General features: G+C 41.3%; 1 protein-coding gene across 3 annotated transcripts in view; it reads right to left on the bottom strand.

The window, feature by feature from the left end:
• Positions 1 to 18,881, bottom strand: part of dis3l (DIS3 like exosome 3'-5' exoribonuclease) — a 57,022-nt gene that overhangs the window by 1,492 nt on the left and 36,649 nt on the right. For all 3 annotated transcript variants that reach the window (XM_080214125.1, XM_080214127.1, XM_080214126.1), the window contains 8 exons: positions 15,354 to 15,515; positions 11,166 to 11,413; positions 10,149 to 10,241; positions 8,907 to 9,440; positions 8,240 to 8,394; positions 4,815 to 4,993; positions 3,092 to 3,234; positions 375 to 549 (listed from right to left, as the gene is read on the bottom strand). In XM_080214125.1, coding sequence (XP_080070251.1) covers positions 375 to 549; positions 3,092 to 3,234; positions 4,815 to 4,993; positions 8,240 to 8,394; positions 8,907 to 9,440; positions 10,149 to 10,241; positions 11,166 to 11,413; positions 15,354 to 15,515 — 1,689 coding nt within the window. The remainder of the gene's footprint in view (positions 1 to 374; positions 550 to 3,091; positions 3,235 to 4,814; positions 4,994 to 8,239; positions 8,395 to 8,906; positions 9,441 to 10,148; positions 10,242 to 11,165; positions 11,414 to 15,353; positions 15,516 to 18,881) is intronic.

Raw genomic sequence — 18,881 nt, forward strand, 5'->3', positions numbered from 1 at the left:
AGTCTGTCAGTGCAAGGGAAGAGTAAAAATGATCAAAAGATTCACATTATAATAGGGGGAAAAAGACTAAACCATATGGCAGTGACACTGTGAATTACAAAACTTTAATGTTACAAATGAATTTACTTTAATGAATCACATCCTCTTGCTATTTGTTTGTCCTGTCACTCAAAGCACACCAATTTTGCAGAATAACAAGGTTATCACATTGCCAGAAGTACAAGCAAAAGGAGAAACTCATCTGTCCCTTTTTTCGGTTGAATGTTGTACATTTCTATATTTGTCTACTTTTTGTTTTAGTTTTCCATTTGATGCTTTTTCTAAACCTCAAATTCTGTGCTATTTGTATATGTACTATAAAACTGTATACTTACAGTGATGTGATCAAACAGAGAGAAAGTAACCGATTCTCCATTCACAGTGGTGGAGATAATTTTGTCTCGAAGGCGTTTGAGAGAGCCAGGCTTCCAGACACACGATCCATCAAGCTGTGCTGAGATCACAAGACCCTCTTTATTCTTCAGGAAAGCTGGAGCCTTTATGCCATACCTGGTTTACACAGTACATCTCAATTTACTTTTGCCATTAAATTACGTACAGGAGGAGAAAAAAGGTATAAAAAAACTCATTGTAAAGTCTCAGTGAATACTATACCAGAGCAATTTAATCACAGCAAGCTTACAAAGAATAAAATAAACTCTGTTGGCATATGCCAGGAGTTGTGGAAGATCCCATGGTCTCATTGTAGGGCTCTGTACAGAAGGGAAATTATACTCATCCATTAGCTAAATTACTGGCATCAAATCATTCTTTCAATGAAGGTCATTGTACTCCTTCTGTGCCAGATATAAAATGCTATCAATTTCATGGAGTGTTATAGAAACACCAAAAATAGGAGGAGGAGGAGGCCATTCGAGCCTGCTCCACCATTCATTTGATCACGGCTGATCAAAAAATTCAATATCTTGACTCACATCCTGGCCCCCTCCAACCCCCATATCCCTTAAGCCCTAAGAGCTATATCTAATTCTTGAAATCAGACAACATTTTGGTCTTAACTGCATTTTGTGGTCGTGAATTCCACATATTCACCACCCCCGGGTGAAGAAATTTCTCCTCACTTAAGTCCTAAACCCCTTACCCTCACACTATGACCATAGTTCTGGACTCTCCCACCATTCAGGAACATTACAGAAACATAAGAGTTTAAGGGGGAAGAAAAAAAAATCTTGTACTCAATGAGCCAATGTTGTCACAGCTGTAATGTAGGAAATACAGCGGCCAATCTGCATAGCGAGCTCTGACAAATAGCAATGTGATAACGACTAATTGTTTTTGAGATGTTGGTGATCGTTTTTGAATAGGAGTTGCTCATCTCTGGGTGTAATGTCTCACCTGAAAGACGGCACCTCCAATTGTGCAGCAGTTCCTCCATTCTCTCGAGTGCTCACCTGAATTTTGTGCTTCGGTCTCTGGAGCAGGACTGCTGTCAACTAACAATCCTTTCCTTTTGTTTACTCCACTTACCACTGACTGACACAAGCTTTTGTTTTGTGCTGTGTGGTCAGTTTGTACAAGCTTATGGGCCCTTTAAGTATTTTGATTTAGTCACACACACGGAAATTTAAAGGACCAACTTACATGTGACCTGAGTGAGAACTTGTAAGTTTGCCTGAAGGAACATTTGTCCCACACCCTTTTAGGCTCATTCAGAATTTCAATCTCTTCGTAACTATTGACAGCCAATCTAAGCTTGCTTCTGAGACAAAGTTGTAGTTTCAAGCTCAATGGCAGGAATTGTATAATTTAGAATAGAATATAGTTGAGTGTTATGTTTCACTTCAGTATTTAAGTAGGGACAGTAGACTATTGCAGTACAGAGGGATCTGTGTGTCCTTGTACACAAAACACTCAAGGTTAACATGCAGATAGGAAATAAAGTATAAAATAGGGTAGTCTTGCTACAGCGGTCCCAGGCATTGGTAAGACCACACGTAGAGTACCGTGTGCAAGTTTGGTCTCCTTACTTGAGGGATATATTTACATTGAAGATTCTGATTCTTGGGATTAAGTGGTTGTCTTCGGTTGAATAGCTTTGGCCCATATTCATTGATTACACAGTACATCTCAATTTATTTTTGCCATTAAATTACGTACAGGAGGAGAAAAAAGGTATAAAAAGTTTAGATGGATGAGTGGTGATCTTATTAATACAAGATTCTGATAGACCTTGGCAGGGTAGATGCTGGAATGATGCTACCTCTTGTAGGGGATTTAAAACTAAGTGGCACAGTTTTTTAAAAGAGGTCCCCAATTTAGAGGCATTTCTAGAAGGCCATTAGTCTTTGGAATTCTCTTCCACAGAGAGCAGAAGTGATTGGGTTATTGAATGCATTCAAGGCAGAGTTAGAACATAAGAACATAAGAACATAAGAAATAGGAGCAGGAGTAGGCCATCTGGCCCTTCGAGCCTGCCCCGCCATTCAATAAGATCATGGCTGATCTGTGATGGAGTTTTGATTCACAAGGGTGCTATGGGTCATGGGATAGGTAAGAAAGTGGAGTTAAGGCCACAGTCAGATCAGCCATGATGTTATTGATGATGGGCCAAACGGCAAATCCCTCCAGTTACAATTAAGGGATTGTCAGAAACCAAGACTCTATTCACCTTTCCACTGAATGTACAGTTAAGGAAGTCTGGTATCCTGGCCATCACTGATCCCTTAATCAACAAACCAGAATATGGTTGATTTGTGGTACGCTGCTGTGCAAATTGTATGGTATATTTACCTCCAAAACAACAGTGACCACCATTTCAAAAACAATTCATTGACTTTGAAGCACTTTAGGTGAAGGATGCTTTATAAATACAAGACTTTGTTTTTTAATGTAGCCCTGAACAGCCATAAACATCACTCAAACAGAATATGAGTTGGCTTGTCCCATGTTTTGCAAGTATAGGCCACAACACAAAGAGATGTACAAACTTTTCTTTAGCATATGCATTCCAACCACTTTGGATTCATGATCAGTTAGCAAATTGCAATCAAGATTAGCTTTTAAATTCTAATGAACATTTTCAGCAACTTACCGCGGTACAAAGACCAACACGCCATTTGCCCGTATTGAGTAGATGATACCATCTGCTGTGCAACGCTCATCAGAAGGGTCTTTATCCTTAAAGTACATGCACTGAAATAATTCTATAGATTGCTTTTGCACATGCTGAGCTGCCTAAGAATGGAACAGGAATGGATTTAATTAGGCCACAGCATTTGACTGCAATTGTGATTTTAACTTGCCTGTGTGTGAATTTCTACCATATTCCTATGAACCTATGGTCCTAATATTTATAAACAACACATCGATCTGGCAGAGCCCAGCTTGATGGGACTAATGTGACTACAAAAGTATTAAGCTGACAAAAATTTTCTTCAGCATCCCTTGCAGGGAGGAGCAGAGAAATCAGGCAGGATGGAGATTATTTTATTACTCCTTCTGGGAAGTCTAAGAGCTCAAAGTTTGCTTGTGTTGTTTAGCCCATGTTGAACAGATTCTGTTTGCCAAACAATCAATGATGGGATCACATATGAAGAATGGTCTTCATATCAAGTACTGTCAGTGCCCAGAGTGCTTATCAGCTTCAGTCACTGAATTATCTATTTAAATTAAATGTAATAATTCCTTGATTTTTAAAAAAAATATTTTAAGCAGATGCATGTTTCTGAAGGAAGTTATTAATTGATTTCCCTGAATATTTACATTAGCAATCTTAAAAATATTCATGGTATCCAATTTAGTGAACATTAAATAATTTTTTCTATATTTTAAAGATATTTCTATTCCCTCTTTTTCTGTGGTCCAAGCCAGCTGTTGTCTAGTGCCTCGAGCAGAATACTGGGAGGTATATCCAGCACTTTTCCTCTCCTCGATGATCTAGTTGAGTTAAGAACTTGCTAAAGATGTGTTCAATTGTTATTTATCAAAGAGAATATGGTTTCTCAACTGCAAAGTACTCCTCAACAAGCTTGATATCTACGTTGTTTGTTGAAAATTTTTATATTCTATTGTTCAAAATGTAGAAGACATTTCACTTTGAACCTAACAACAGCAGCAAGCATTTCCGGGTCAGGTTTTGAATGGCGAGGTGCCATTTACACTTCACCTCAAGTATGCTTCAATTTCAACCACAGAGTTGCATTCAGAGCTGCACAGGGTGAGCAAGATATCTCATGGCCTGAGTGGTCTGTACGGTGGCATAGTGGTTAGCACTATTGCTTCACAGCGCCAGGTATCCGGGTTCAATTCTGGCCTCGGGTGACTGCATGGGTTTCCTCCAGGTGCTTCGGTTTCTTCCCACACTCCAAAGATGTGTGGGTTAAGTGGATTAGCCATGCCAAATTGACCCTTGTGTTGGGGGATTAACAGTGTAAGTATGTTACAGGGATAGGGCTGGGTGGGATTGTCATCAGTGCAGACTCGATGGGTCAACAGGCCTCCTTCTGCACTGTAGGGATTCTATGAATAATACCTGCAATTTTAAATATCCATTGACCATTAATCTATGCTGGATTCAAATGTAGGTCACAGGATTGTTCCAAAGTAATGTCTACTCTTCCAGCTCACTCTTTAAAGGACTATCAGGGAAATGTTCTTAACCTTTCCCCACATTTGTCAATGTGCAATGGTACTGATAAAATTGGCAAATCTTTTGTTTGCTCTCCCTCCCTAACGTGACTATGATGACACGTGTACAATTACTTTATCCTTTGAAAACAAAGAGAAAACGCTTACTGAAGTGTTTGCCTACTCACCCTATTCTTGTTGTTAATATGCTGACATAATTCCGCTAAATCTTTGTTGCTGAGTAAGGAATCTTCTGGTTCCAATTTCTTATCTTTCATTATTGCTGCCATCAGTAGTCTGTGCACCACTATATCTGCATATCTTCTGATTGGAGAAGTGAAGTGAGTATATTTCTCCAGAGCAAGACCTGTGACAAAACACAAAGTAGTTCTTACCATATAGATCTGTGCCAAATTGTGTAGATAACCTGGTTTCAGGACATTACCAAGGGAAGGGACAGGTTTCAATTTCCACCTCTCACTTTCCAAGTTCATCTCAAAACTGATATTTTACACAGTAAAATATCAGGATAGAGATTATTTTATTACTTCTTCTGGCGTAATAAGCTCCCAATGATGAAATAAATCATAACCTATATTAGACCCTAAACCTGGATTCGTCTCCAAATTATAAAATGAACTTGTTTCCTTGCATTATACTTGAACAACTAGTGCAGCTAATCTAATGCGCACCGATCTTCCTACACATTGCTTTTGGATTCCTAACAGGGGCTCGGTTGGGCTATCCTTTATACTTCCTCCAGCACTTTCTACCATTTGGTAATGATACCAAAGCAGCACAGATTTGAACAAAGAACAAGGTACCACAGTTGGCTGTAATAGTCCATCTTCTAGAGCTTGTTTCAGAATGATGAATGTACAGGTACACAGGTCACTGAAAGTGGCAGTGCAGGTGGAAAAGGTAGTCAAGAAGGCATACAGAATGTTTGCCTTCATCAGCCAGGGCAGAGAGTTTAAAAATTGGCAAGTCATATTGCAGTTTTATAGAATGTTAGTTAGGCCACACTTGGAATAGTGTTCGATTCTGGTCGCCGCACTACCGGAAGAACGTGGAGGCTTTGGAAAGGGTACAGTCAAGATTTACTAGAATGTTGCCTGATATGGAGGGCATCAGCTCTGAGGAGAGGTTGGAGAAATTTGGTTTGTTCTCATTGGAATGATGGAGTTTGAGGGGCAACCTGATAGAAGTCTACAAGGTTATGAGGGGCATGGACAGAGTGGATAGTCAGCTTTTTCCCAAGATGGAAGAGTCAATTATTAGGGGGCACAGGTTTAAGGTGCCAGGGGCAATGTTTAAAGGGGATACACAAGGTAAGTTTTTTACTCAGAAGGTGGTGGGTGCCTGGAACTTGCTGCCGGGGGAAGTAGAGGAAACAGATACAATAATGAGTTTCAAGGGGCATCTGGATAAATACATGAATAGGATGGGAATAGAGGGATTGTTGGGGGAAGAGTTGGGGATTTTTGTTCAGTCGGGCAGAGGGCTGAAGGGACTGTTCCTGTGCTGTAATTTTCTTTGTTCTTTGATAGACCTCTTCCCTGCTCAGACAGCTGAAAGTCTCAAAAGTTAAACAAATTTAGAACAGACTTGTGAGCCACTGGGTATTACCACTTATATCTGGGAGACAGGTAGAGGGTGACAACCCTGATCAGAGGCCCCAGCAAGGTACCAATTTTTAAACCCTCCTTACCTTAGATTTACTTTTCGAAAAAGCCTGACCAACCTATGACACAACTTGCTTCGAGGAGAGATTCCCTTATTTTGAAATGTTGACAAATAGACTTTGCAAACTTTCCTCTGGTCATGGCCTTCAACTGAAAAATGATGACAGCTTCAACAGGACAAGTACAAAGAACAAACCAAATTTCTCCAACCTCTCCTCAGAGCTAATGCCCTCCATATCAGGCAACATTCTAGTAAATCTTGTCTGTACCCTTTCCAAAGCCTCCACGTTCTTCCAGTAGTGCGGCGACCAGAATCGAACACTATTCCAAGTGTGGCCCAACTAACATTCTATAAAACTGCAATATGACTTGCCAATTTTTAAACTCTCTGCCCTGGCTGATGAAGGCAAACATTCTGTATGCCTTCTTGACTACCTTTTCCACCTGCACTGCCACTTTCAGTGACCTGTGTACCTGTACATTCATCATTCTGAAACAAGCTCTAGAAGATGGACTATTACAGCCAACTGTGGTACCTTGTTCTTTGTTCAAATCTGTGAGATTGCAGGTTGTTTAAATATGCAGAAATTGCAATGCATTTGTTTAACCAGATCCTCCTATTTAATTTTATAACAAGTATCTTTCCGCCAATTTGGCAAATTGTTTCCAGCATTGGAAATGGGCTCTGAAAACTTGAAACCTTCATTCCTATTTGATACATTGCAGGGAGAAATTTCTAATAGGAAATACTATCAGAATTATGTCCCCTTTATCATCCATCTACCTGTAGCAATCTGGACTGTAGAATGAAATTAACTGAGTGCTTTAAATTTATCAAGTTAATAGCCATCACCTCTGTGCACGTTGGCTGGGTGTGTGCTGGCCCCGCACACGTTCCCAGTTCAGCAATGCCTTGGATTTAAAATTCTCAAGTTTGTTTTCAAATCCTTTCATGGCCTCAATTTCGTATTTCTGTAATCTCCCCCAACCCACCAAAATTTCTGTAGTCCAATTCTTCCCTCTTGCACACTCTTGATCTCCACTGCACCCCTTTTGGCATCCCTGCCAAGGCCCAAAGTTCTTAAATTTCCTAATTAAATCCACATATCTTTCTCTCCTCCTTGCAAGATGTCCCTTAAAACCAAACTTAAAAACCCAACAGAATTTTTTAAAATATGGCTCAGTCAAATTTAATTCAAGAATGCTCCTGTAAAGTGCCTTGGGACATTTAACAATGGTAAAGGTGCTATCTATATAAATACAAGCTGTTGTTGTAAAAAAAACACCATTTTTATATAAATGTTCCATTTAGGTATGTTCCTATCAAACACACTCTATTTTGCAAAATGGCTTTTTAAATATTATGTTATTTTTATTTTCCACATATTTATGGCAAATACACGTAATCCATTTGGTACATTAATGTACTAAAATGCCATGTTTCCTGTCAGTTCAGCACAGGAATTCTGTAAGATACCTTAACAGACACCTGCAATGCAGCATTGAACAGGCACTGAATAATAGTCTGATTTCTGCATTACAGAGAAGCTTAATAGAATGAATGCAGCAATGACTGACCAGGATGTCTCGAAAAGGTAGTTATTTATTCAAGGTCAGAATATCCAAATACTTGTTGTGGTCCTTTCACTAATCATAAACACTGTCTCAGTCAAGAGATACCAAAGTGGACAGAAAATACATTTGAAAACATTTTTAAATTGTTTAAAGGATTTATTCTCTTAGTTTCTGCTGCAACTGAAGTTAATGTGGAAGTAATAGAGGGGCGGGAGAAAATAAATTGAAATGCTCAAAAAACATCCGAGATTGCATTCTCCAAATTAATCCCATATCATGTATATTTGTTTTTATCTGCATCAGAACATTACAACATAGAAATATAAAATTAACCTATATATAACTTCACATACCATAATGATAAAACTCATCCTCTGAGCAGGAGCCAGTCGAAAAATAAGCAGCATTGGACATTGCCTGTGTGGCCATGGATCGCAACAGTTTGTTCACCTGAGCATCATCTGGGTCTTCTGCCATGTCCAGTGAATCTGCCAGAGCCTTGTTAGAGCTACAATTGTCAATGTAAGTATCTGAAGTTAGAACATACACATACATGTACACACAGAGACACACACGGTCATCACAAAATCTTCTGCTCCAACTCACCTTCTGCCTTCTGCAAGACTGCAGAACTACTCATTCTCCAACCCCTCCAAACCCAAATACCCCCTAATAGAACCAATGAATTCAAGCTTGCCTTCAACTCATTCAACTTTATTCATTTATATCTTTTATCCTACTCTTTGTAAAACTAAAATAGAATAAAAATCCCTCATGAAAATTTACACACAGTTTTATCCACGTTACCAAAAGAGAAAGTGCTGGAAACTCTCAACAGGTCTGGCAGCATCTGTAAGGCAAGAAAACAGCTGACGTTTCAAGTCTTGACAAAGGGTCATCTGGACTCAAAACTTCAGCTCTTTTCTCTCCTACAGATGCTGCCAGACTTGCTGAGATTTTCCAGCGTTTTATCTTTCAATTTCCAGCATCCACAGTAATTTGCTTTTAGCTACACGTTACCGTGTATCTATTTTGAAACCCTTTGCCTTTGCACAATCAACCAGCTCAGCGAAGAACTCCTGTTGTGGTGGAGGATGACGACGCAGCAAGGCTTGGTGAGGTAAATTCTCAGTTATCTTCTTTGCCACCCAGTAGTTAGCCAGAATCATGCACTCTGCTACAGTCTCATGCACTTCCAGTGGCTGCTTTGGGACCAGGTCACTGATGTTCTTCTTCTCATCTAACTGCACTCGTAATTCAATGCCTTCCAGCTCCAGGGCACCGCCAAGGGCGCGTTTAGCTCGAATGTGGCGAGCTATTTCAGTCAGCTTCTCTATCGCCCAAATCAAGTCATTCAGTATTTTATGTTTATCTTTCTCGTCAAGCCCTTTGAGCTCAGTGATATCATCCATAACATTGAGATCTCCATCCAACAGGGCCTGAGCAGCTTCATAGAACATCTTGTATGCAGATTTTATAATTGTTCGTCCAAACCACACCTTAAGGACTTCATAGTTTGTTTTGTCCAGCTCCCACATCACAGACACTGCGTACCTGAAAAGCAAAATGGATGCAGAAGTTTAATCTTCGTTCTGAAAGGTGAACTGAAACCACAGCAGATTGTATACAAGTCGTTTGTCATTCACAGTAAGTACAGCATCAGTGTCTACATTTTGCTTCCTCAAATGTTTACTTTAGAAAAAAATTTGTGTACAGAGATATTGAGAAATTTCCTTGTTCTGGGACAAAAGCTCAAGTTTAAGACAGGTCAAGGATAAAGCTCTCCTTACAATGTGCCATAACCACAACCCCCAGTGCATTCATTACTACATTAGTGTAATAGTTTCCTTTCCCTGCCTCCGAGTCCCAATTTAAGTTAAAATTATACCATTATTAGATTTTATGCCCTTGAATCTTTCTTCACCAGAAGCTAGAGAAGAAAATATGAAGTGTATCACAAATAGTTTTGGTTTTTAAGGTGGCACAAAGCTCTGCAACAGCTGTCAGTTTCACTTGGAGAATTTCTCCAAGGTCGCAGGGGGGCATAAAACTGTACTACATAAATTACCTCTCCCACCCTGCCCTGTTCCGTTCAATCTTCCTGCAAACAGTTACACTGCTGCTTTATCATAGCTGGAACAGCTATCTGCTCTCTGCTAAGGCAAAGAACAAACAGACAATACAGGTACAAATCCAACAATTACAATAATGGGATTTTTCTCTTTAATAGCATTTTGTAAACCTGATACAGTTGACACTTACCTGTCAGCACCTCCAAGTAATGAACACAGATCTGCACTGAGGATGGTTGGTAACATGTCATATCGGCGATCTGCTAGGTAACACGTTGTTGCCCTGCAAGAAGGTGGCAGGTGTTTGCGCATGAATATTATGCATAAGAGATAAATTTACAACAACAATGCTCAGCAGTCTTGTCTGGAGGTCATAACATTTACACAACTTCACAACACGGGGAGCAGTGGCAGATGTGAACTACCACAAAAGTAAGAAGTCTCACAACATCAGGTTAAAGTTCAACAGGCTTATTTGGAATCAGGAGCTTTTGGAGCACTGCTCCTTCATCAAGTGAGTGAACCTGGTGTTATGGGACTTCTTACTGTGCATCTCTACATCATGGCTACCACAAAGGTGTATTAATGAGTAGATTTACTAATTCCCCATTCTGTGGTATGGCACCCATAGATCTCTCAGCTCTGGAGGGCATCTATATATGCGCTGTAGCTGCTCAGGTTTCCTTGTGGCCATTCCAGAATACACAGAGCTTGCTCCACACCACTGAAACCATCAGAACAGTGCTCACTGGGAAATCCCACACCAGAGAAAAAAACCCATTGGTTAATAAAAATATCAAATACATTTCTGATAAGAGAATTTTTTTTGAGACAGTATTTTGAACAGAATATATTCCCCGAATTTCTTTCCTCTTTAGAATCATAGAATCCCTACAGTGCAGAAGGAGGCCATTCAGCCCATCGAATCTACACCAACCATGTTCCCAAATTCCCACATATTTACCCTACTAATCCCCCGACACAAAGGTCAATTTAAATTTAGTATGGCCAATCAACTAATCTGCACATCTTTGGACTGTGGGAGGAAACCGGAACATCTGTAGGAAATGCAAACTCCATACAGTGACCTGAGGCCAGAATCGAACCCAGGTCTCTAGCAATATGACGCAGCGGTGTTAACCACTGTGCCACCCTTTATTTTACATCAAAAGCTGTCTTTTCCGTTATGATTTTTATTTTACAGTACCTTGATCTAGCCTCCAGGTCTGTATAAGAATTTAATTTCACAAAGTGAGTGACGTCTGCAATGTGAACTCCGAGTTCCAGATTTTCATTTGCTAACTTGCGAACGGACAGCGCATCATCCACATCCTCACAGCCCTTGGGGTCGATGCTGAACACCAGGTGAGTACTCCGTAAATCTACTCGCTGGCCTTGCTCCTCAGCATCAATCTTCCAGGGATTCTCAGGAGTGTTCACTGGCATCTCACGCACCTACGGAATGGGAACAAGCAAGCAAAAGATATTGGAAAAGTTTCAAATATACTTCAGTTTGCATTTCAATAAAAATAGTCAAACTCTTTCATTTTCAGTTTTTTTCCTTTTAATACATGGTATAAATTCAACATGAATCCTATTTCCCTTCTATAAACAACTTCCTCCATGCCTGTACACCACAGTCTGATGATCTGTGACATTGCCAGCCTTATGCAGGAAGTTAATAGGGTCAAAGGGAAATGGTACAGGTTCACCCTGTGGCCTCAGCCCAAACAGAGAATCCAGCAGAAATCTGGCCTCTAACTTTGTGCCTTTTTGTGAGTGAGACTGGTAAACTCACTACAGTGAATTGTGAAACAAAACAAATGCAGGGCAGTCACTTATAACATCGCTTTTAAAATACAACACACAAGTGTACAATTCTCCTCATGGACACAAATGTGATATAACTACACTCTGGGGCTCAATAGTTACCTCACAGCTCATTTTTTTGTTAAAAAAAGTTTCAAAGGATTACATACCACAATGAAATTTAAATCTCCTCTAGGAAGGGTAGGCTTGACATCAAAATCTTTATTTGTTTCTCTACATTAATTATTTACCTTTACCTCCCTGCCACTCTCCTGCTGTCAAGATACAACATATAGGCAGTAGCCCTAAAATCTTAATATTGGGAAGCTATCTAACTATGGGAAGCACCAAAAACAAAACTAACTCTGTCCTCAACTCCCATCCAAGCATGTGGGCAAAGTAATACAGGAGTGCCAGCTAAGGTAGTTTTACTTGTTTTCTGTGACTGTTATGCTGACAAACAATGGCTGATTTCCAGAAGTTGCAATGAGATAAATGGCCACTTGACTTGTTTCTGGCAGTGTTTGTTGAGGATCTGAAGCTGGGCAGGTGATCTGCAGAAACATTCAAATACTGCAACTGAACAGGCAGACAGAGATTAATTTAAGGTGGCATCTCTGACGGTCCAGCACTCCCTCAGATCTACGCTAAAGTGCCAGCGTAGGATTTATACTCAAATAAATTAGAGTAGGGTTTGTATCTGACTCTGAAAGATCAGCTGCTTCCACAAAGCCACACTGACACACAAAGCACATGAATATTTTCAGTACGAGAATGCTGATGCACTATTTGATCACATGGCCAAATTTAATCCTGTGGGTACTGGCAGTCCTCAAGTTACAGCAAACGATATTTACAACATGTATAAACTGACACTCTGTTTCAATGTCAGAATCGATTTTAAAGGCACCTCACCAGCGAACTGTAGGTCTTTCCCAATTATGTTCCTCAATGTTCCATCTTTTATAATCATCTGAAGGGCAAATTGCTTCTCAAATGTAGCACAGAAATGTTTTTTAATGTGTAGACACTATTTTATCATGCAAAACACTACATGGGACATGGGCATTGTTGGTTGGCCAGCATTTATTGCCCATCCCTAGCTGCCCAAAGGGCAGCTGAGAGTCAACCACATTGCTGACTCTCATTGCTGACTGTAAGACAGTTACACTGAAGCAGATTCTCAAAAAACTTCCATTATTCGTGAAGAGAGGATATTTTGTATTGGTTCTGAAATTAAGCCCTAATTATAACATTGTCCCTATGGAAAAATTAGTTCCAACTTACATTTCAACCTACAACTCAGTTTTTAGGAACCAACTGAGTTGTAATCCAAGGACTGCCCATACTATTACTGTACGTCCAATAATTTTGTTTGTAATTTATTTAAAATGTAAGTTCATTGGGTAGAATCACGGTAGCATAACGGTTAGCACTACTACCTCACAGCGGCAGGGACCTGGGTTCGATTCCCAGGTCAGGTCACCGTCTGTGTGGAGTTTCCACATTCTCTCCTTGTCTGCGTGGGTTTCCACCGGGTGCTCCGGTTTCCTCCCACAGTCCAAAGATCTGCAAGTTAGGTGGACTGGCCACGCTAAATTTTCGCTCAGTGTACCCTAACAGATGTCAGAAAGTGGCGACATGGGGATTTTCACATTAACTTCATTGCAGTATTAATGTAAGCCTAGTCGTGGCTAATGAATCAACTTCACTTTACTTTAAAATCACAGTACATAAAATTCTACTGCTAAGAACAACTACAATTAAAAAATCCCATTCATTTACAAGGTTCAGTAAGTATGTGGTAGGGGATGGGGAAATGGCTGAGGTCTTGAATAACTTTTTTGTTTCGGTCTTCACGGAGGAGGACGTGAATAATTTGCCGGGTGTTAGAGATGGAAAGGTGGTAGTACTGGAGGGTCTCAATGACATTACTGTCACTAGAGAGGCGGTGCTCGACAGACTGGAGGGGCTGATTGTGGACAAGTCCCCAGGACCGGATGGAATGCATCCGAGGGTTCTGAAAGAAATGGTGGAGGTGATAGTGGATGCCTTGGTGGTTATTTTCCAGACGTCGCTGGATTCCAGGGAAGTGCCGGAAGATTGGAAAGCGGCTAATGTTACGCCGTTGTTTAAGAAGGGTGCCAGACAAAAGGCGGGGAATTATAGGCCGGTTAGTTTGACGTCTGTTGTAGGTAAAATGTTAGAATCCGTCATCAAGGAGGAAATAGCGAGGCAACTTGAGGGGAATTGCTTGATAGAGCATACGCAGCACGGTTTCGTTAAGGGGAAGTCGTGTCTGACAAATTTACTGGAGTTCTATGAGGATGTGTCTAGGGCGGTGGATAGAGGAGAGCCGGTGGATGTGGTCTTTCTTGATTTTCAGAAGGCGTTTGACAAGGTACCTCACAAGAGGTTATTGCAGAAGGTCAGGGGACATGGAGTTGGGGGTAGGGTGTTAGCGTGGATAGAGGACTGGTTGTCAAATAGGAGGCAGAGAGTGGGGGTCAATGGGTGCTATTCGGATTGGCGGTTGGTGACTAGTGGAGTGCCCCAGGGGTCGGTGCTGGGGCCTCAGCTATTTACCATTTATATAGATGATCTGGAGGAGGGAACCGAGTGTATGGTGTCGAAATTTGCTGATGACACCAAGATTGGTGGAACGGCAAATTGCGCGGAGGGTGTGGAGAGTCTGCAGAAGGATCTAGATAGGCTGGGCGAATGGGCCAGGAACTGGCAAATGGAATTTAATGTTGGCAAGTGCGAGGTGGTCCACTTTGGTAGGAATAATGGTAGGAAGGATTATTACTTACGTGGAGAAAAACTGCAGCAGGCGACGGTGCAGAGGGACCTCGGGGTCCTTGTGCATGAGTCGCAAAAACCCAGCTTGCAGGTGCAGCAGGTGGTCAGGAAGGCAAATGGGATGCTGGCCTTCATAGCAAGGGGGATTGAATATAAAAGTAGGGAGGTCTTGCTGCGGCTATATAGGGCATTGGTGAGGCCGCAGCTGGAGTACTGTCTGCAGTTTTGGGCGCCATACTTACGCAAGGATATTTTGGCCTTGGAGGGAGTGCACAGAAGGTTTACTAGGCTGATGCCGGAGTTGAGGGGGTTGAGCTATGAGGAGAGGCTGAATAAACTGGGCTTGTACTCGTTAGAGTTTAGAAGAATGAGGGGAGATCTCATTGAGACGTATAAGATGATGAATGGGATGGGTAGGATAGAGGTGGAGAGACTCTTCCCGCTCAGAAAGGATAGTAGGACTAGGGGGCACAGCCTCAAGATAAAGGGGGGGCGGTTTAGAACGGAGTTGAGGAAGAACTTCTTCACTCAAAGGGTGGTGAATCTCTGGAATTCTCTGCCCGTTGAAGTGGTGGAGGCTACCTCGCTAAATATTTTTAAGACGCGGGTTGATGGGTTTTTGATAAGAGAGGGGATTAAGGGTTATGAGGGGAGGGCAGGAATGTGGAACTGAGCCACGACTGATCAGCCATGATCTTATTGAATGGCGGGGCAGGCTCGAAGGGCCAGATGGCCTACTCCTGCTCCTATTTCTTATGTTCTTATGTAAGTATAAAAGTTTAACCTGAGCTTCAGAGAAAGGGCTAACTGAAATGCTGTTTTCTACGAGAATAGCCGCAATTTCAGTCTCCAGATCGCCAGCTTTTCCAAGAACCTTCACAAAGTGTCCATTGGGATAAAGAGAAGTAGAATCCCAAGAATCAATGCGTACAATAATTCGGCAATCCTGCGTAATCGAGAAAAGAAAAAAAAAAATTCAACATCCTTTTTGAGTCCATGACAATACTCCAAAGTTGATGAATATATGTAGGTGTACTACCTGAAGAACAGAGTGTAGCAATTCTTTTTACCGCACTTCGCTCCAGGTGCATACTCGATTCAACCAACAGTATACAATGCAACATTTCCATAGCTACAGGGTTGGTAATTGGTCAGAGTCGGACACAAAGGGAAAAAAAAGTAAAGCAGAAAATCAATAAGAAATATGCATTACTAATCTTTCTGATGTAAAAATGGCTCCTCGAGCCTTCAGAATCTCAGAGTGCTTTGCACCATTTTCTAAAAATTAAATTTAAATGTTTTGGCTCATCAGAGGAAACCAACTCCAAATAATTAAGAAGCCAATGGGAATAAGATAGAGTAATCCACTCTAATACGATTTCTCTGGAACTTACAGGAGCATTGGTTATTAAGAGTAGAAAATTGAAGTCATTAGTGAAAACAGGACCTGATTCCTGCAGGCACAATCACATTACAAGTCCAGCATGATTTAAATCTTTTTATTTACCCATATCCTTTTATGTTTTTCTGTGACTGATTTTCCAAAGTTCAGTATGGCTGTCATTCTGTTTGACTTTGGTGAATCCTTTCAAGTTGCCGAAGTATATGATTAAAAAATATTTTATAAGACTACTTGGTGGATAAAAAAATTGCCTCATTTTCCCTCCTCCCTGATTATTAAATCTCCTTAGTTATATCTACGGAGAACGATTTATATTTAATATGCAAGCTGCCCAAGTGGGTACCACCTGTTGAATCTCAACATCTGAAATGCTAAACTGGGCAGTAAAGTCAGAATGAATTCAAGTATTCATGTCCAGCACACATACATGTGCAAAGCTGGACACGATCACAAGAAAGGAAATGAAATACTTGAACATCCACATCCAGATGAACATCGTATTCACATATACATATACACATGCAAAAGCACACACAAACCCACACCAAAACATGCTGCATGTACACAGCCTTGCAAAGACAAATAAATTGACGAAAAGTTTCCCACTTGGGCACAACCCGGAAGTCAGACCCGGAAATGTGCCAAATGCGAAACCAGTTGCAACTGGGGTGGCACGGAAGCACAGTGGTTAGCACTGCTGCCTCACAGCGTCAGGGACCTGGGTTTGATTCTCGGCTTGGGACACTGTGCAAACACCACACAGGCATTCTCCTTGTGGTTTCCTCCCACAGTCCAATGATGTGCAGATTAGGTGGACTGGCCATGATAAATTGTCCCTTAGTGTCAGGGGTCTAGCTAGGCTAAATGCATGGAATTATGGTGATAGGGCCTAGCTGGGAATGTGGTCAGTGCAGATTCGATGGGCCAAATGGCCTCCTTATGCATTGGAGGGATTCTATGGATTCTATGATGCACAACACCAAGGGAGGCGCTCCTTACAGTAAGCATTGTTTAGTTTTGTTTCCACAGATGATGTGAATTGGTTAAAGCACAGGCAATGAATCAAGCAGGATCTCACATTTAGACCCCGGTCTGCAATGAATGAGCTCATTTTAGCTAGTTCAGTAGAAAGAGTGCTATACTTGCCATAGTGTGCTTGGGTTAGGGGTGGCAAAAGTCACCAAGATTCCTGACCATGGTTTCTATCCACTCATCCATGCCAGGAAGCGCATGTATCTGGATCAGTACTGAACAATGAAAAAGAACAAGCCCTGCAAGGACTGGGAGCAAAGTAGAAACTGAACAAAAAAATGTGAAAACAGTGAAGAATGATTTGGATGAGAATATAGGAGACATGGTTAGTAAATTTGCAAATGACACCAAGATTGGTGGCATTGCGGACAGTGAAGAAAGTTATCTAGAATTTCAATGGGATCTTGATCAATTGGGCCAGTGGGCTGATGAATGGCAGATGAAGTTTAATTTAGATAAACGCGGGGTGATGCATTTTGGCCGAACAAACCAGGGCAGGATTTACTCACTTAATGGTTGGGTACTGGGGAGAATTATAGAACAAAGAGATCTAGGGGCACAGGTTCGTAGCTCCTTGAAAGTGGAGTCACAGGTGGACATGATAGTGAAGAAGGCATTTGGCATAATATTGAATACAGCAGTTAGGATGCCTTGTTGAAGTTGTACAAAAACATTGGTAAGGCCACACTTGGAACAGTCTGTACAGTTCTGGTCACTCAATTATAGAAAGATATTATCAAACTAGAAAAAGCACAGAAAAGATTTACTAGGATGTTACCAGGACTTGATGATTGACAGGATGGATAGACTGGGACATTTTTTTTCCCCTGGAACGCAGGAAGCTTAGGGGTTAATCCTATAAAGGCCTATAAAATAATGAGGGACATAGATAAAGTAGATAGTTAACATCTTTTCCCAAAAAAAAGTCTAAAACTAGACAGCGCACGTTTAAGGTGAAAGAGGAGAGATACAAAGCAGCCCAGTTTTCTCCACAGAGTGTGTGGTGAAGTTCTGAACCAAGCTGCCAGAGATAGTGGTAGAGGCAGGTACAATCTTGTCTTTTAAAAAGCATTTAGACAGTCACATGGTTAAGACGGGTATAGAGGGATATGGGCCAAATGTGGGCAACTGGGACTAGCTTAATGGTTAAAAACTGGGCAGCATGGACAAGTTGGGCCAAAGAGCCTGTTTGCTTGCTGTAAACCTCAATGACTGTATGAATGGCAGAGCAGACTTGTGGGACCTACTCCTACAACTGACGTCAATCGCAGCAGCTGGCACATCTGTGAGGTTGGCAGCTTTGTGGATAGCACACTGATAAATGTGGTCACCCCACAGTTTGTATGCAGGGAGATAGGGATTAGGTGACCACCAGACAGTCAAGTAGAAACAGACAGGCGATGCAAGCGTCTCCTACTCTACAACCAGTATTCAGTTCTTAATATTCAATTCTGATTACTGACGAGAGTGATGGTGCGTCTAGAGAATGCAGCCAGAACCAAGTCCATGATACCATGGGTAGCTCAACTGTACGATGGGTACAAAAAAGCCTGGCAGAGCAATAGTGACTGGTGATTTAATATTTCAGAAAATAGACAGACTTTTAAGTTATAGATGAAAGTCCAGGATGGCTGTGTTAGCTACATGGTACCAGGGTTAAGGGTGTCACTGCACAGCTGCAAAGCATCCTGAGGGGAAAGGGTGAACAGCCAGCAGTTGTAGTCCACATGGGTACAAATGACTCAGACAGAAAGACAGATGTGGCCCTTGCAGTCCAAATTTAGGGAGTTAGGCAGGAAATTGGCAGGCAGGACCTCAAAAATAGTAATTTCTAGATTACTCCCAGTCCCACATGTAACTGAATATAAAAACAGGATA

This window comes from Carcharhinus amblyrhynchos, chromosome 28 (genome assembly GCF_965287045.1).
Source record: "Carcharhinus amblyrhynchos chromosome 28, sCarAmb.v2.hapA, whole genome shotgun sequence".
Classification (NCBI taxonomy): Eukaryota; Metazoa; Chordata; class Chondrichthyes; order Carcharhiniformes; family Carcharhinidae; genus Carcharhinus; species Carcharhinus amblyrhynchos.